This window comes from Propithecus coquereli, unplaced genomic scaffold (assembly GCF_000956105.1).
Source record: "Propithecus coquereli isolate 6110/MARCELLA unplaced genomic scaffold, Pcoq_1.0 Scaffold143, whole genome shotgun sequence".
Lineage (NCBI taxonomy): Eukaryota > Metazoa > Chordata > Mammalia > Primates > Indriidae > Propithecus > Propithecus coquereli.
This window is the reverse complement of record NW_012138636.1, coordinates 3,673,220-3,687,700: the sequence shown is the minus strand read 5'-3', so window position 1 is coordinate 3,687,700 and position 14,481 is coordinate 3,673,220. Positions and strand designations below refer to the sequence as shown.

The window sequence follows — 14,481 nt, the reverse complement described above, 5'->3', positions numbered from 1 at the left end:
TGCTCTGAGCCCTGAGTTGCAAGAGGCAGGCAGGCAGGCAGGCATCTGCAAGCCTTCCTGATTTCTCCACATTTGTTTCTGGAACTTATTCTTGCCTCAGAAACAGACGAGGCCAAGAGCAACATTTTTCCCCTTCTTTTCCTTGCCACAGCCCACTGGCAACCCTCTCTGGACCACATCCCATCTCTGAACCAGGCATGGCTAAACCCACACGCTAATTCATGCTGCCTCCAAAAGAAAATACGGCAAAGTGAGAGATAAGGGGCCTCATTGAGTGGGAGCTTAAATTTCAGGCATAGCGACGCTGGCTGGGTTCAAGGGAGATTTACAACAACAGGTGCGCGGAACCTTAGATTGAGGCAGGGCGTGATCTGTGTGTGTGCTGGGGGGGAGCTAAGGGCCGCATTCATCTGGCTCCTACTGGAAGAAAAATCGACTCCGATTGCCCTTCTATTCTTTCCAGAAACAAAAGGGATGAAAGAAACTTTAGGCCAATAAGCTTCCCTTTTATTCTTTCCTTTTTCTCAAATAGATCAGAAAACGATCCCACGTTATTAACCACCATGCCTTCCCCAAAAATATGAAAAAAAAAAGACTACTGTCTCCACGTATTTCCAGAAACTCATGATAATAAGCTCAGTAAGGCAGGCTCAAGAAACATAATGAAAAAGAAAGGTTTTAAAGAACTCTTCTAAATGACGGTGAGAACAAGTGGTGGGAGAGGGCCAGAGAGTAATTTGAAGGGCTTTTAAATATGCCATGGTTTGGACTTCTGATCCCATCCTTTTCTACAAACGGACGAGCAGCTGTAGCACAGGTTTGCGGAATTAGCAGACAAGCTGCACTCTGAGAGAAGTGTTCTTTGTAACCTGGTCAGAAGGCATTTCCCGGCGGCACATCCTAGCCCGCGAAACCATATTATTCCCACACTCTTTGCCCCAGTTTCTTTGGCATTTCTAAAATAAAGTACAACCTTATCTCTTAAAAAATAATTCTCATGTACTGTTTTTAAAACTAACAACCAGAGTGGACTTGGGCTAAGATTCCGAAAGGAGCAGAAATAGCGCACCTTGCTGTGGTCCTTCACGGCTTCCTCCTTGGCCGGCACCTCCAGGAAGCCTTCCAGGTGGTCTTCTTGGGGGAGCTCCAGGGCCTCTGCTGCAGCTGCGTAGGGTAGAATCCCTCCCACCAACACACACACACACACACACACACACACACACACGCGCGCGTACATTTTTGTGCTGGAGAACAGGGTGAGACAGTGGAGGGTAACAAGGTACGCAGCTAGTTGCAGGAAGCGGCACATCGATCCTGCTTCGTGGAGGGCAGGAGGACTCAGCCTCCAGCCAGTCTCAGAAGGACCGTCCATGGGAGAAGCATCCAGGCTTCCATTTCCCTCTTTCCGGAATATCGGACTGGCCCGTTGTTTCTGAAACTATGCGCTGGGGGAGTCCCATTCCCTGCTAAAAAGAAATGATGGCAGTCTTTTACCAATTCAAAGAAAATAAAGTAAGCAGACCAGTTTTTTCCCACCATGTGTTTCCATCCATCCTGTGTTTTATCTTTGTTGCTGCTTCACCTTTTGTAGCCCCCCTCCCCCCAAAAACACAAGAAATAAGGAACTATTAACATAAAAACAGCCAGCTGTGCTTAACTTGCGAGCATGTTGTGACTGCTTCGCGTGCCTTGTTTCCTCGAGGTTCAGAAGACGAGAGCGACAGTGGTAATGGCACGGGTGTTCTTCCCTAAGGTGCAGCGGGGCTCCCAGGGCTCTGCCACCTGACAGCTTCTGAAAACAACCAGATGCAAATAGTCTCCCAGGTCGGCTCTGAGAGTCCAGCAAACCATTCTGAGCTATTCAGAACCACCAGAAATGTCAACACACTTTGAAAGGGGGCTTATTATAGTATAAATGGCGAGTGTGTAATTCAATAGAATTAATTCAACAGGATAAAAACAACCCACCGTTTAGGAAGCACTTGGAGCGAGATGCGCCAGTTTGAGAACTTGGCTGCGATTACTGGTAGGGGCCTGCGTGCCGCTCGCCTTGGGACGGGAAGGTCTGTGTGTCTGAGCCTGGTGTCAGCCGCTATTTGGGCATTTCCCCCACTTACGGCAGGTTTCAGTGCTGGGAAGGGGCCCAAAGACTAAATGCTACGAGATCTGATTTTCTCATGGTGACAGCCTGATAATAGAAGATATTATGTAACTGATCAAAAATCCAGTGCCTACCTTTTTAAAGAAATAGCCTGAAACGTTGTATTTCGGTTACCCTGAATGCCGAACGTCAGGATCTCTTTGTCTGCAGTGTATTTGGACTGATTCAATAGACCACGTAACAACCAATGCAGGAAATTGCATTAGTTAATATGATACAGTAGCACATTTTTTACGAAGTCCTTGATGCTTCCCTTATTTAACCCGTAGAATCTTAAGATGAAGAAACTGCTTTCATACAGATATGGCAGTCAGAAGAGCTGCTTTGGAGAGATTTTCACAGGCATCTTAGAGGAAATTTTAGAAATAGTTGGGGTTATTTCATTGTTTTTGTGTTGATCTAGAATTGTCTGTTTTGCCGACTCCTGACGCTTTCTGAAGCAGCACAGACATTCAGCATCCAGGGGCTGCTTGTCCAGCTGCCTGGGTCCCCATCAGGATTCTGCTTCCTGGGACTCTCTGGCAACTTGACCTTGCACCCTGCAAGGCAAACCTGCCTTTAAAAATGTGCAAACTTGGCCGGGCGTGGTGGCTCACGCCTGTAATCCTGGTTCTCTGGGAGGCCGAGGCGGGCGGATTGTTTGAGCTCAGGAGGTCGAAACCAGCCTGAGCAAGAGCGAGACCCCATCTCTACTAAAAATAGAAAGAAATTAATCGGACAACTAAAAATATATAGAAAAAATTAGCCGGGCATGGTGGCGCATGCCTGTAATCCCAGCTACTCGGGAGGCTGAGGCAGGAGGATCGCTTGAGCCCAGGAGTGTGAGGTTGCTGTGAGCTAGGCTGACGCCACGGCACTCACTCTAGCCAGGGCAACAGAGTGAGACTCTGTCTCAAAAAAAAAAAAAAATGTGCGAACTCTAAAGCATATTCCTGGTGATTTTTCCCTCCTTCAGGCTTCCCTATCACACGATTCCTCGCAAGAAGCCTCAGAGCTTGGGCTGGAATTCTGGGCAGCTGCGTGCAACCGTGTCACAGCTTCTCCCTAATGTACGTGTCTCTCCACGTCCACCACACATCCAAAGCCTGTCACTTGTTCCTTTAATCAGCTGTTTTAAAAAGCTGAGTTTGCCGGAGGCTTCAGAAAGGAGTAGAACTGGTTTTTGTTTTATTTTTTAAGATGACAGCTGATACATATAAAAGATTATATGATATATGTGCTATAAAGCATACCTATACAATAAACACCCGTGAACACGCCCTGTCCTATCACTTTGCATGCCCCTCCCCAGCCTCCCGCCCTGCCCAGAGGTAACCCCTGCCCTCAATTGTGTTTATCATCCTCTTTCTCTTTAAAACAGTTTTGCCACATATGTATGTATATTTAAACCATGTATAGTTTAGTTTTTCTTGTTAAACAGACAAACAGACTTTATCAGCCAATTGAGGTTGCTCTTCTCAAGTAGCCTTTTTGGGAGTTTTATCCACTTACCCCGTAGGCTGCGATTGCTCAAAACCATCTGGGAGCTCTTTGTTTGAAATCTCCTGCAGAGATAGTTTATCAGCTGCTCAAGAAAATCAGTGCTGTCGCTTTTCTTCATATTGGGTCTGATTCAACTATTTTTCCTGTAACTTCTCTATTTTCCCCATTCATTTATTTAAGAAATATCAGTAGGTGTCTTTGGTGGGCCAAGCCCTGTGCCGGCATCGGCAGGGAAGCCAGGAGAGTGCAGAGTCCGCGGGCACTGGGGCTCGGCCCGCCCTCCTCTCCCCTTCCCGCCTTTGTCGTTGGAGCAATAGCTGTAGGCCGCGGGCCAGGGGACTCCAGGACTCTGAGCAGGGTTCAGTGAACCAAGGGGCCAAGGATCAGTGCGGGCTGGGAGCCACAGGGGAGGCTTATGGAAGAACTTCAGCCTCTGTGGGTGCCCACCTGTCTTGGGCCTTCGTGGCCTTTCCCGGATGTTTCTGGTTCTGATTTTGTTGGGCCGCCTTATTCACGCATCCAGACATATTTATGTCACGACTTCCACACCTGCTAGGAGCCCTGCCCTGAGATACAGCTTGAGGACTCCGCGATGAAGGGGAAATCGGCCCTGTAAGACCTGAAGTCTGACAACCCAGATTATCATTTTTTTGTGTTAGAAGAACTTAAAGTCACACTAGGTTAGTAAGCATGAAATTGATGACATAGATACAACGGCCTGGGTAGTATAAATATGGAACCTCAGAAATGTGTATTTATATGCTTTTTTATTTATGTATAATATACACAATAAATACAATGAACATAGATTTATAAATATTAATAGTATGCATATAATCTGTATATTCTAAACCAGCCTCCATATGACCCCATGGCCAGCATAACTGACAGTCTGCAATCCTTTTATAAAAAAAGAATAATGCCCAAACCCTGACCCCCTCATGGCTCTAAAGCATCTCCACGTGCCCGTGTCCACCTGCTCTTCCCAGTTGGGTTGTGTGCTTCCCAAGAGTCAGCTGTATTTGTTCTCGAACCTGTTTATGCCAGTTGTACTTGTTATTAAGTTGCAAACTTTAATTAAATGTTTTCACATACTTATGAAATATGAACTCAAAAAGAAAATTGTTTCAGTGAAAATCTAATTGAATGGTTTTGAAAGACTCAGTAAAGATAAGTCATTTTAAAAATGCTTTAGAATTAAGGTGTGAAGACAAATGTAAAAGATTGAAGAAAAAAACATTAAAATCTAGAAGAATTCTGCCCACAGATTGTGATGCGGGTGTCTTTAACTTCTGGTTCCCTTTTAAAGGGACGACATAGTATGTCAGGAATCCTACATGGTAAATAATGGCTTTTTTAAAAAGAACTCTATTCAGCAGACAATACTCAAAGAAAGACTTGGTCTTTCGTCAAAAGATGAGTGAATGGGAGCACGTTTATGTTTTCGTTTAAAACAAAATTACGTGTTTATGTGTTTATGCATATAGGTGGATATTTGTATATGGATGTGTAGATGGATGAATATAGATTCGTGTGTGAGAGAGAGATCTATTTCTCACGATCCCCCTGTTTTAATGACTAATGATTCAGTCCCAAGCACATTTGAAAAGAAGGCTTCTATTGTCGTTTATTTACGTCATGTAGTAACCGGGACTGCGCTACTTAAGAGTGGTTCTATATCATCAGCATCACTAGAAGATTTCACTTGTGACGCCACTTGCTGAGGTTTATTTGGTTTTTATTTTGTTTTCTTTCCATTTGCCAAACATTTATTGAGAGCCACGAGAAAAGACTCCATTTTAAAAACAGCCGTTGAAAAGAGAGAAAAGGCTTGTCAGACTGGTGGATGGACGAGGGAGGTCCTGACCCACAGCGCTGGCCCCGGCCTGTCCCACCCGCCAGCAGACCTTTTCTCTGACGGCCCAGGAGCCACCGAGGTGGCCGCCTGCTGCTTGGGGCCTGGCGAGAGGCCGGCAGGAGGTCGCGGGAGAAAGTGGCCTCGCGATCTCAAACTCCAGGCCAGGAGAAGGGTGAGGAGACCAGCCCTGGACCAGATGAGAAAATGGCCTCTTGACCAGACTTAAAGTCTATTTTTTGACCCTGGCTTTTCCCAAACATAAGTGAGGGGCCTGAGGGGCCTTTAGAACCATGAGGAGAATAGTATCAGTAAACAGGGAGGCGTTTCAAATCCTACCCTGGCCATGTCCCCCTGCTCCCCAGCTTACCCCGCCACACACAGGCGGCACCCTTTATGCTTGACCTGCGTGTGTGTGCGTGCGTGTGTGTGTGTGTGCGCCTGTGCGTGTGTGTGTGTGTGTGCATGCATGTGTGTGTGTGTGTGTATGCATGTGTGTGTCTCCAAGGCCTCGAATAAAGGCTGCATCAGCTCCTATTCAGACTGAGGCAGCCTTCCGATGCAAGATGCTTTATTTTCCTGAATACCTAAGGAATAAAACCAAACGTGTGGAAACCAGATTCTTGTGAAAAGGTGCCCCAAGCACCAGCCAGCTTCCAGCTACCCCCTGAGAGAACCGACCAGAAGAGGCGCACTGGAGTCAGGAGCGCTGCTTCGTTGCAGCCGTCCCGGGAGGAGTGTTGAGCTGTTCAGTTTTCTCTCCATTTTGGCTTTGTTGGGGCTGGAAACGTGGGTCCCCGCGGTGGACAGAGCCATGGAAACCTCTCTCCTCACTCCGCGGGAGGGAAGGGACTTCAGTAAGTGGAGAGGGGTGGGCGGGGGCGGAGGGCGGGGAGGCGCAGACACGGGAGCCCTATTTTGTTGCTCTGAGGAGTAACTAGACCCCTGCCCAGGAGAGCCCAAGCCGTCCTGAGAAAGCAGTCGCAGGGGCATGAGTCATCCCCCCATTCTGCAAGAACACAGGGGTGCCCTAGGGGATTGGGGGCCTCCCTTATCAAGAAGTAGGCAGCTGAAGTACATAGACCGCGCTTGGCCAAAGGCTAGGATCAGCTTCTAGTTTATTATCTATTTAACTAAGTAGATTCAATGAGAGTTGACTGGAATTGTACGCTCAGAATTCCCTGACAAAAGGCCATTATCCCCTAAGCTGGCTTAATGGAACAGGCTGTCAGGGGCTTCATAGAAGGAACTGAACACAGCGCCTTGCAGAGCAGAGACTCAAAGGAGGCTGCGCAGCCAGGCCCGGGATGCCTCACACCTTGTGCGGCCAAACAGGAAGGTTCTAGGGTCCTGCTGCAAACCACACCGTTAGCATCGAACCCAGGGACAGGCCCAGGGCTTCCCAAGAAGAATGGCATTTGCAACTCCCTCCATTTTTGATATGTGTGGTCTTGGCACGTAGGAAAGACAGCAAAATGTAATGTTTAGCAGGACTGTGAAAGTTCTGGTGTCCTGAGACAAGGGTCTGAGTAAAGGACAGCATTTGGAAAGACGTCCCCAGAGCACAGTCAGGAAACAGGGAGGTGAGACAGGGGAGGAAGGGAAGCCAGGCACGGGGACATCAATGAGGAGTGGCTCTGTGGGCAGCCGGGCTCGGTCCTGCTGGAGCTTCTGAGAAAGGCCGTGGGGACCACAACTCAGAACTGGCCCCCCAAGGAAGAGAAAGTGTGGCTATTCCCATGAGTGCTGACTCCCCCGAACTCCCGGCCTGCCCCACACTCAGGCCAGACATGCTCCTACAACCAGAGAAAGCCCTCGGACAAGAAGAGACAGAGACAGAGAGACAATGAGAGAGACAGAGACAGACAGACACGCAGGTACTTGAGGTAGGAGGTAGTCAGAGTACGTGGAAACCGTCTGCCTAGGTGACCGCGTGGACATGGGCACAGCGACTGCTTCACCTGCACCTCCTTAAAATGGGGACAATAGCAGCTCCTACCCCAAAGTTAATGAGTTGGCGTATCTGATGTATTTAAGTGAGTCAAGAAGACACATTTTAAATCTTTGGTTTTTTTTAACTTCTAACTTATCCATGGTTATTTCTCTTCTGAATGAACTTCTAACAAATCAGAGAACAAGTCTATTTATAAGTTTCAAAAAGAAATAGAATGATTACGGAGAATGGTCATCTTGTTAGGTCCCTTGTGTTTTATCGGCTTTGAATGGCCGCCTTCTGGAATATGCCATATGCTTTGTTGGCACATGAGACAGATGCCCATCCTAGCAAGTTCTGTTATTGCAGAAACTCTAGAATCTTTCTCGTTCATGCTGTCCTACTTTATGGGAATTGTTGGTGGGACTCAAGCGCGGGAGTTTGATCATAACACGCACTTGTATTTTCCTTTGTGTCTCCGTATATTTTCCCAAAGCTGTGCTCTGAGAAGCACAGGCCCTGAGGAGCTTTCTTTCTGTGGAACTTCTGCAGTCTCGGGGTGGCAGCCAGTGGCTGCGATCCCAGGCAATTTCGAGTTCTTCTGTCAAAGGCATTTATACTCCATATGTTTCATTGCTCTTAGATGACTGCAACAGCCCAGTTGGTGAACAGCCAGGGAAAAACTGGGTTTAAAAAAAAAAAAGAAAAAGAAAAACATCTCAACTGCATTACATTGAACTCAAGCTGTCAGGATGAAAACTCAATTTAAAGATTTGCTCACCCGAGAAAATATCTCTGGATTCTTTCAGGCTATGACTCTTCAATTAACCTGACATTTCACAAATCCAAAATTGCCACGGATGAACTCTTTACTTCACTTCGGGATATTGCCGGAGCTCGGAATCTCATGAAACAGTTTAAGTCTGTGTACGTTCCTGGAAACCATACCCACCAGGCAAGTGCATAAGTTTTAAAGTACCCTTCTAGTCCGTTGTACTTTTAGGATTCGGGGTCCACAACTATAAGAAAAGTTTCAGTTTTGTCCTCTCTGAAATGAAGGGTTGGTTCTAAATGGTTGGTTCTCCCTTTTAGATCAGAGTTGTGGGTTCTACTGAATCTGAAAGCCTCTCAATTCATGAGCACCCCAGGCTCGATGCAGTGGACGAGCACGGGACTGGAGTCAGCTCTGTAACTGAGGGTCTGTCTGCCACACACTCTTCTACAGCCTTGGCTGGTCCCTTGACCTCTTTGGGCCCCAGTAACTGCAGGTACCAAATGAGGGGCCGGCCTTAGGTGATCCCCAAGTTTCTGGACATAAGCCATCTATAAACATCTTGAACAATGAGAATACTAAAAGTACCTAACAATACTATAACAAGGGAAAAAGTTTGTGACAAGAAAAACATTTGTTATTTAAAATTCCCCCACTGCTTTCTAAGGAGGGTAGGAGAACCTAAGGCCATTTTGACCACTGAATGGAAAGATGGTATGAAAATCGAAGATTAAAGGGATAATTCCTCTGTGAAGACTCAGAGAGGAAGAAGCGTAGAAAGACCCAAAGAGAACGTTAAGGAGTAAAGAGCCACCAAGGCTGGGAGTCCCTGCTGGACAGGGCGGGACACAGAACTAAGGTTCCTGGTGGCCAACGATGAGCTTTCAGGGAATATCAGATGTTTCTGATGGAAAAGATCACTGAGTTTGGTTGTAGGGAATCTTCTCCCCAACTCCCCACGAAATCTTTGGTAAAATCTACTCTATGTGTTGAGGCTCTTTGGGGAGCGGAATGTGCTGTTAGTGGGGACCATGGCACACTGAGCAGTTTGGCTCCAGGATGCCGACTTTTTAAGTGGGGGGACAAGAGTTAATGCCACCACCACAGCCTAGAGAAATCCCGAGTCTTCCTCCAATGTACGGTATTCATATAGCAGCTGATACTTGAACAACATTTCTACATTTTGTTTTTCCTTTGATTCCCACAACAAGTTGAGCCAGAGAGGTATATTATCCAAGATCCAGGAAGGCCAAGTGACGTGCCACAGGCACACAGATGGCCAGGGGTAGATGCCAAGTCTTTGCTGCCAACCTAAAACCTCCTCTTCCACTGTATTGTGGTTCTCATAGAGGTTCTAGAAGCATTGATTGATGGTGCTGATGGTCATCTGAAATCACCCAGCAAGACACTAAAGACTTTAGCAACTGGTACTCAACCTAGAAACATTAAGACTCCCATCCTTTTTCAAAGATCCGAGAACACCACCACCACAAAATGCAGATAAATCACTCAGATAATTAATCATATATAGTTTTGTCATTTAAAAAGATCAGCAATCTTAAATGCTGTGGTAGGGACTAGTTCCAAAAGATATGATAGAACTGGTGATATATGATGAAACTTAGGCCAAAGAATGTCAAGAAGCAAGTGGCCGCTATAGCTGGTGAAAAGAAAATAAACCACAAAATTAATGGAATCTTTTCCATTTTATGATTGTCATGGTGACGGGTTTGGCCAACTCCACATAAACATGTCAGCTGTAAAGCTTGAGTGTGATAAGGACAATGATAAGTTTCCTTGACCTTATCTCCCTACTGCCGGCACTGTCGTTTCTCTGGGCCCCAGCACCCCGTCCCGTAGCTGTGGCCTTTGGAAAATGCACTTTCCCCTGACTGCATATATTCCACCTTCTAGCGAGTCAGTGATTTCAACACGCTCACCCAAACTCCTAAGCGTCAGAGGGCGGGAAGTGGGCGGGCGGATACCGAGTGTTTGAGGGCGTAGTAAAGAAGCGATGGTACAGACGTGGGGGATGCCGTGCAGCTGCTCAAATGAAGGCAAAGATCTAGGTGTGCTGGGCGGGGACTGTATTTGAACCCTTGTCCCAAGATCTGCTCCTTGGGGAACTCAAACTAAAGCAGAGGTTCGTGATCGATGGGGTGGGGCAAAAACATGTTCTAGATCATTCTGTAAAGCATGATTCTATTTTTGTAAAAATAGAATACAATTTTTAAAATTATCTGAGTACATATTATATATTTAAAAAGTCTTTAAAGTTTTAGGAGAATTTGATAACGGTTACCTTGTGGGGGCTGGGAAGGGTTGGATGGGCCAAGGGGAGCACTGACTCCTTGCTCTGTGTTTTCAGACACAGAGCAAAATCTTTCGAGGGGATTAGGGGTGTGCCAGTCGTTTTGTGTTGCTGTGAAGCAGTACCCGAGGCTGGGTCACTTATGAAGGAAAGAGGTTTATCTGGCTCGCGGTTCTGCAGGCTGGTCAAGAAGCCTGGCACCAGCATCTGCCTCTGGTGAGGGCCCCCGGGAGCTTCCAATCAAGGCGGAAGGTGAAGGGGCGCAGGTGTGTCACATGGTGAGAGCAGGAGCAAGAGGGGCGCAGGCGGTGCCAGGCTCTTTCAAACAGCCAGCTCTCTCGTGCACTAACAAAGCGAGAACTCACTCATTCTCGCAGGGAGGGCACCGAGCCATTCGTGAGGACCTGCCCCACCCAAACACCTCCCGCCTCCAACAGTGGGGATCAAATTTCAGCATGAGATGTGGAGGGGGCATCTATCCAAACTGTACCATTGGGTAATTTTTACCTACTAGGATTTTTCAGTATTTTTCAAATTTAAAGAGTTTTCAAATGACAGGTGTAAGCCCTGTGAGAACAAGGATTTTGATCTGTTTTGTTCACTGCCACATCCTCAGTGTCTAGAATGGCATCTTGCACGTAGTGGGTGCTTAGTAATATTTGTTAAGTGCATTTTAAATATAATACATATATCTTTGTTATAGATCAGAGGACTTATTGGGACACAAAATATGCACAAATAGGAAAGTACGAGTGTCCAGACTGGAGTCCGAGTCCAGCTGCGTGTCTGGTTTTGAAAATGATCCTTGGCTGGACAATTTTCTGTCCACCACTTCTCCCAGTTTGGTCCCCAGCCCCATGGCTCCAGAAGAAATACGTGCTTTCTATCCAACCCCATGACGTCTCTGGACAGCACTTAGTTGAGATGTCCTGGGCTCCCTGGGGCACCCAGAATGCACCACACCTGGCCTGGGCCTGGGTTCCCTCCAGGTCTGACCTGTGCCGCACATCTGGGCTCTGCCCTGGATCTCGAGCCCCTGCTGGCCCAGCCTGCCCGCCAGCGCCTTCCCTCCTGCTCTGACGCACACCCGCCGGCTCTCAGCCACGGCTGCTTCCCTGCTAGCACCGGAAGTGCTTTTATTTAATTTTTGTCCATTACTCCTTTAGGAAAATGTGTTAGTCACAGCTCAGATGCAGAAAGCAGACACCACTCCAGTCATTTTGAGGAGAATATGATTCAATACAAGGAATTAAGTACACATAAAATCTCTGGGCCAGGTGCAGTGACTCACGCCTGTAATCCCAGCACTTTGGGAGGAAAGGTGGGAGGATCATTTGAGGCCAGGAGCTCGAGAACGGCCTGAGCAACATAGCGAGACACCATCTCTACAAAAAATAGAAAAATTAGGCAGTCGAGGTGGTGCCTGTAGTCTCAGCTACTCGGGAGGCTGAGGCAGGAGGATCACTTGAGCCTGAGAGTTTGAGGTTGCTGTGAGCTATGATCACACCACTGCACTCCAGCCCAGACAAAACAGGGAGACCCTGAGGAAAGAGAGGAAGAAAGAGAGAGAGAGAGAGAAAGAAGGAAAGAAAGAAAGAAAGAAAAGAAAAGAAAGAAAGAAATCTCTGAAGAGTCAGAGAAGTGGAGTCTACACTGGACCTCCAGAAATGAGTCCCAGAACATCGCCAAAGGCCTGGCCCTCCAGGGGAGCCAGGGCCTGGGGGCAACAGGGATCAAGAGGCGGCCACTGAAGCTCTGGACGTGAAGGGCATACCACCAAAGCCAGAGACAGCACCTTGCTGGATCACCATGGTCACTGCAGGGGCTAACTCAGTCCTTCCACCTCGTGGGTGGGTGGACGGCTGGATCCTGGACTATGGATCTTACTCAGAATAGCATTTCTTATGTTCTTAATTCTTAGTAAAAGTTGGGTTAGCACAGAAGTTAACAGAACAGATTTTAGAGCCAGAGCATCTGGGTTCATAACCCAGCTGTGTCCCCTACTGTGTGACCTTAAGCAAGTTACTTTACCTCTCTATGCCTAGTTGCTCCTCTGTAAGCAGAAGCTAATCGATCAGGCATGGTGGCTCATGCCTGTAATCACAGCCACTTGGGAGGCTGAGGCAGGAGGATCGCTTAAGCCCAGGAGTTCGAGGCTACAGGGAGCTATGATCAGGTCCCTGCACTCCAGCCTGGGTGACAGAGTGAGACTCCGTCTCTTTAAAACCACAAAAGAGGAAGAAGAAGGAGCTCTGTAATGATCTGGCGAGTTAATGCACACAAAACTCTTCGACCAGTATCTGCCACGTGGCACTATGTATGTAAGTATTTGCCATCACAGCCGTGGTAATGGTAGAGAACAAAGGAGGCCTTCTCTTTGTCCTCTTTGCAGCATTTTATCTGTTCCTTTGTTAGGGTGTGGGTTACACAGAAAGGCTGTCTTTCTTTCTTTCTTTTTTTTTTAAGACTAGTCAAGTGTGGTGGTGAGAAGGGGGAAGAGGAGAGCAAGGAATTGGGTCAGGGTGTCTTTCTAAAGCCAAGTGTCCTGCTAGCTGCTGCGTATGGAGAGAGGTTTATTGCTGGCACCGTCTGCTGGGAAGGCTGTATTCGTCACTGGAAGCCTAAGCCCGCGCCGTGCCTGGGCAGCAAGTCTCCCTGCCCTTCCGTTCCTTACCGCACACGTTCCAGTTTAACTGGGAGGCTTAACCTCCCGCCTCAGTGCCGCCGAGTTCGATGTGCTGCTGTTCCTCAGCCGCAGCGCAGGAGAACGTCAGGCAGATGTCTCAGGGCCAGGAGCTCTTGAGGCCTTTCAGACGAAACACCGTGTGGCTCTTGCGTGACTTGCTTTGGCGTACGTCTCAAAGAGCAGCGCTGTGCCGGGGAAGCTCGCCACAGACGTGTCTGTGTTTCGTGCCTCTGGCACATTGAACGAGAGCATTTAGAGCCCGCAGTGCCCAAGGAGACTCGATTCATCTCGTGCCAGTGAAACACGGCGCCCCAAACAGTCTGTAGGCCTGGTTTCTTCGGCCAACAATCCCGCCCTGGCCACGAATTGTTCTTTTCCCAGTGCTAAGTAAGCTCTTTTCCTCCTCCTGACTCTACCTCCCTCCCTCCGGGCCTGCTAGTGTCCTTTTGGAAGGAATCAGCGTGGGCTAGGACTAAACCGAGGGCCAGGACACTTGGCTCTGTCCCGTAGCCTGTGCGAACTCAAGCTAGTTCCTCAGTGTCTTTGGGCTTCGGTTTCCTCATATGGAAGTTGAAGGGGCTACACTCAAATTTTTGAAAAATAATCTGCTTCTGGATTGAAGGATGGATGGATGGGTGAGTAGATAAGGGAACCATTTTTCAATCTGTAAACAAACCATTTCCTTTAAGAAGATGAAAGGAGAAAAAAATCAGTCATAGTATAACAGAAAACAAAAATAAACAAGCCATGGATTAGTCAAAGCCATGAACAGTTTTGAACAGCTGTTTTTTCCTGCGGTCTTGGAAACAAAATGATTAACCCTCTCAACAAGCCTCGTTTTCCTGAAAAGTTGGTTGTTCAGAGTCAATTTTGCAGAAAAGGGAGAAGCAAGCATCTTCCCTAGCAGGACTGAGAGTCCCTGTCCACACTGACACCAACCGGCAAAGACAAGGCCAAGCAGCCCAAACTGGTGGGACGTGACTATGGCGACAGTTCAGGTTGGAAACTTGGAAACTGACATCCGAGGCCATCTTTAAGGTGCACCAAATTCAAGATGTTGCAGTTAGACTAGTTTCTCAGAGTTGTTTCTAGCTTATGTGTAATGTCAGAAACTGCTGCTATACTCAGTACTTTTCTCAAGAATTAGAGTCAGGTAAGTAAAAGCGTCTTTTAGACTCAACCACACCTGATCTCCACCGCAAAAGAATAAGCAGAGACATTGACATAAGTATTTTATTTATTGTACTTTGTTTAAGTGTGGTATATATTTTTTTTTTTTTT

General features: G+C 47.4%; 1 protein-coding gene across 1 annotated transcript in view; it reads left to right on the top strand.

Annotated features, from left to right (window-relative positions):
- Positions 1-1,992: 1,992 nt before the first annotated feature.
- Positions 1,993-14,481, top strand: part of LOC105806697 (sec1 family domain-containing protein 2-like) — a 41,555-nt gene continuing 29,066 nt past the window's right edge. The window contains exons 1-2 of the mRNA XM_012639905.1: positions 1,993-2,026; positions 8,241-8,386. Coding sequence (XP_012495359.1) covers positions 1,993-2,026; positions 8,241-8,386 — 180 coding nt within the window. The remainder of the gene's footprint in view (positions 2,027-8,240; positions 8,387-14,481) is intronic.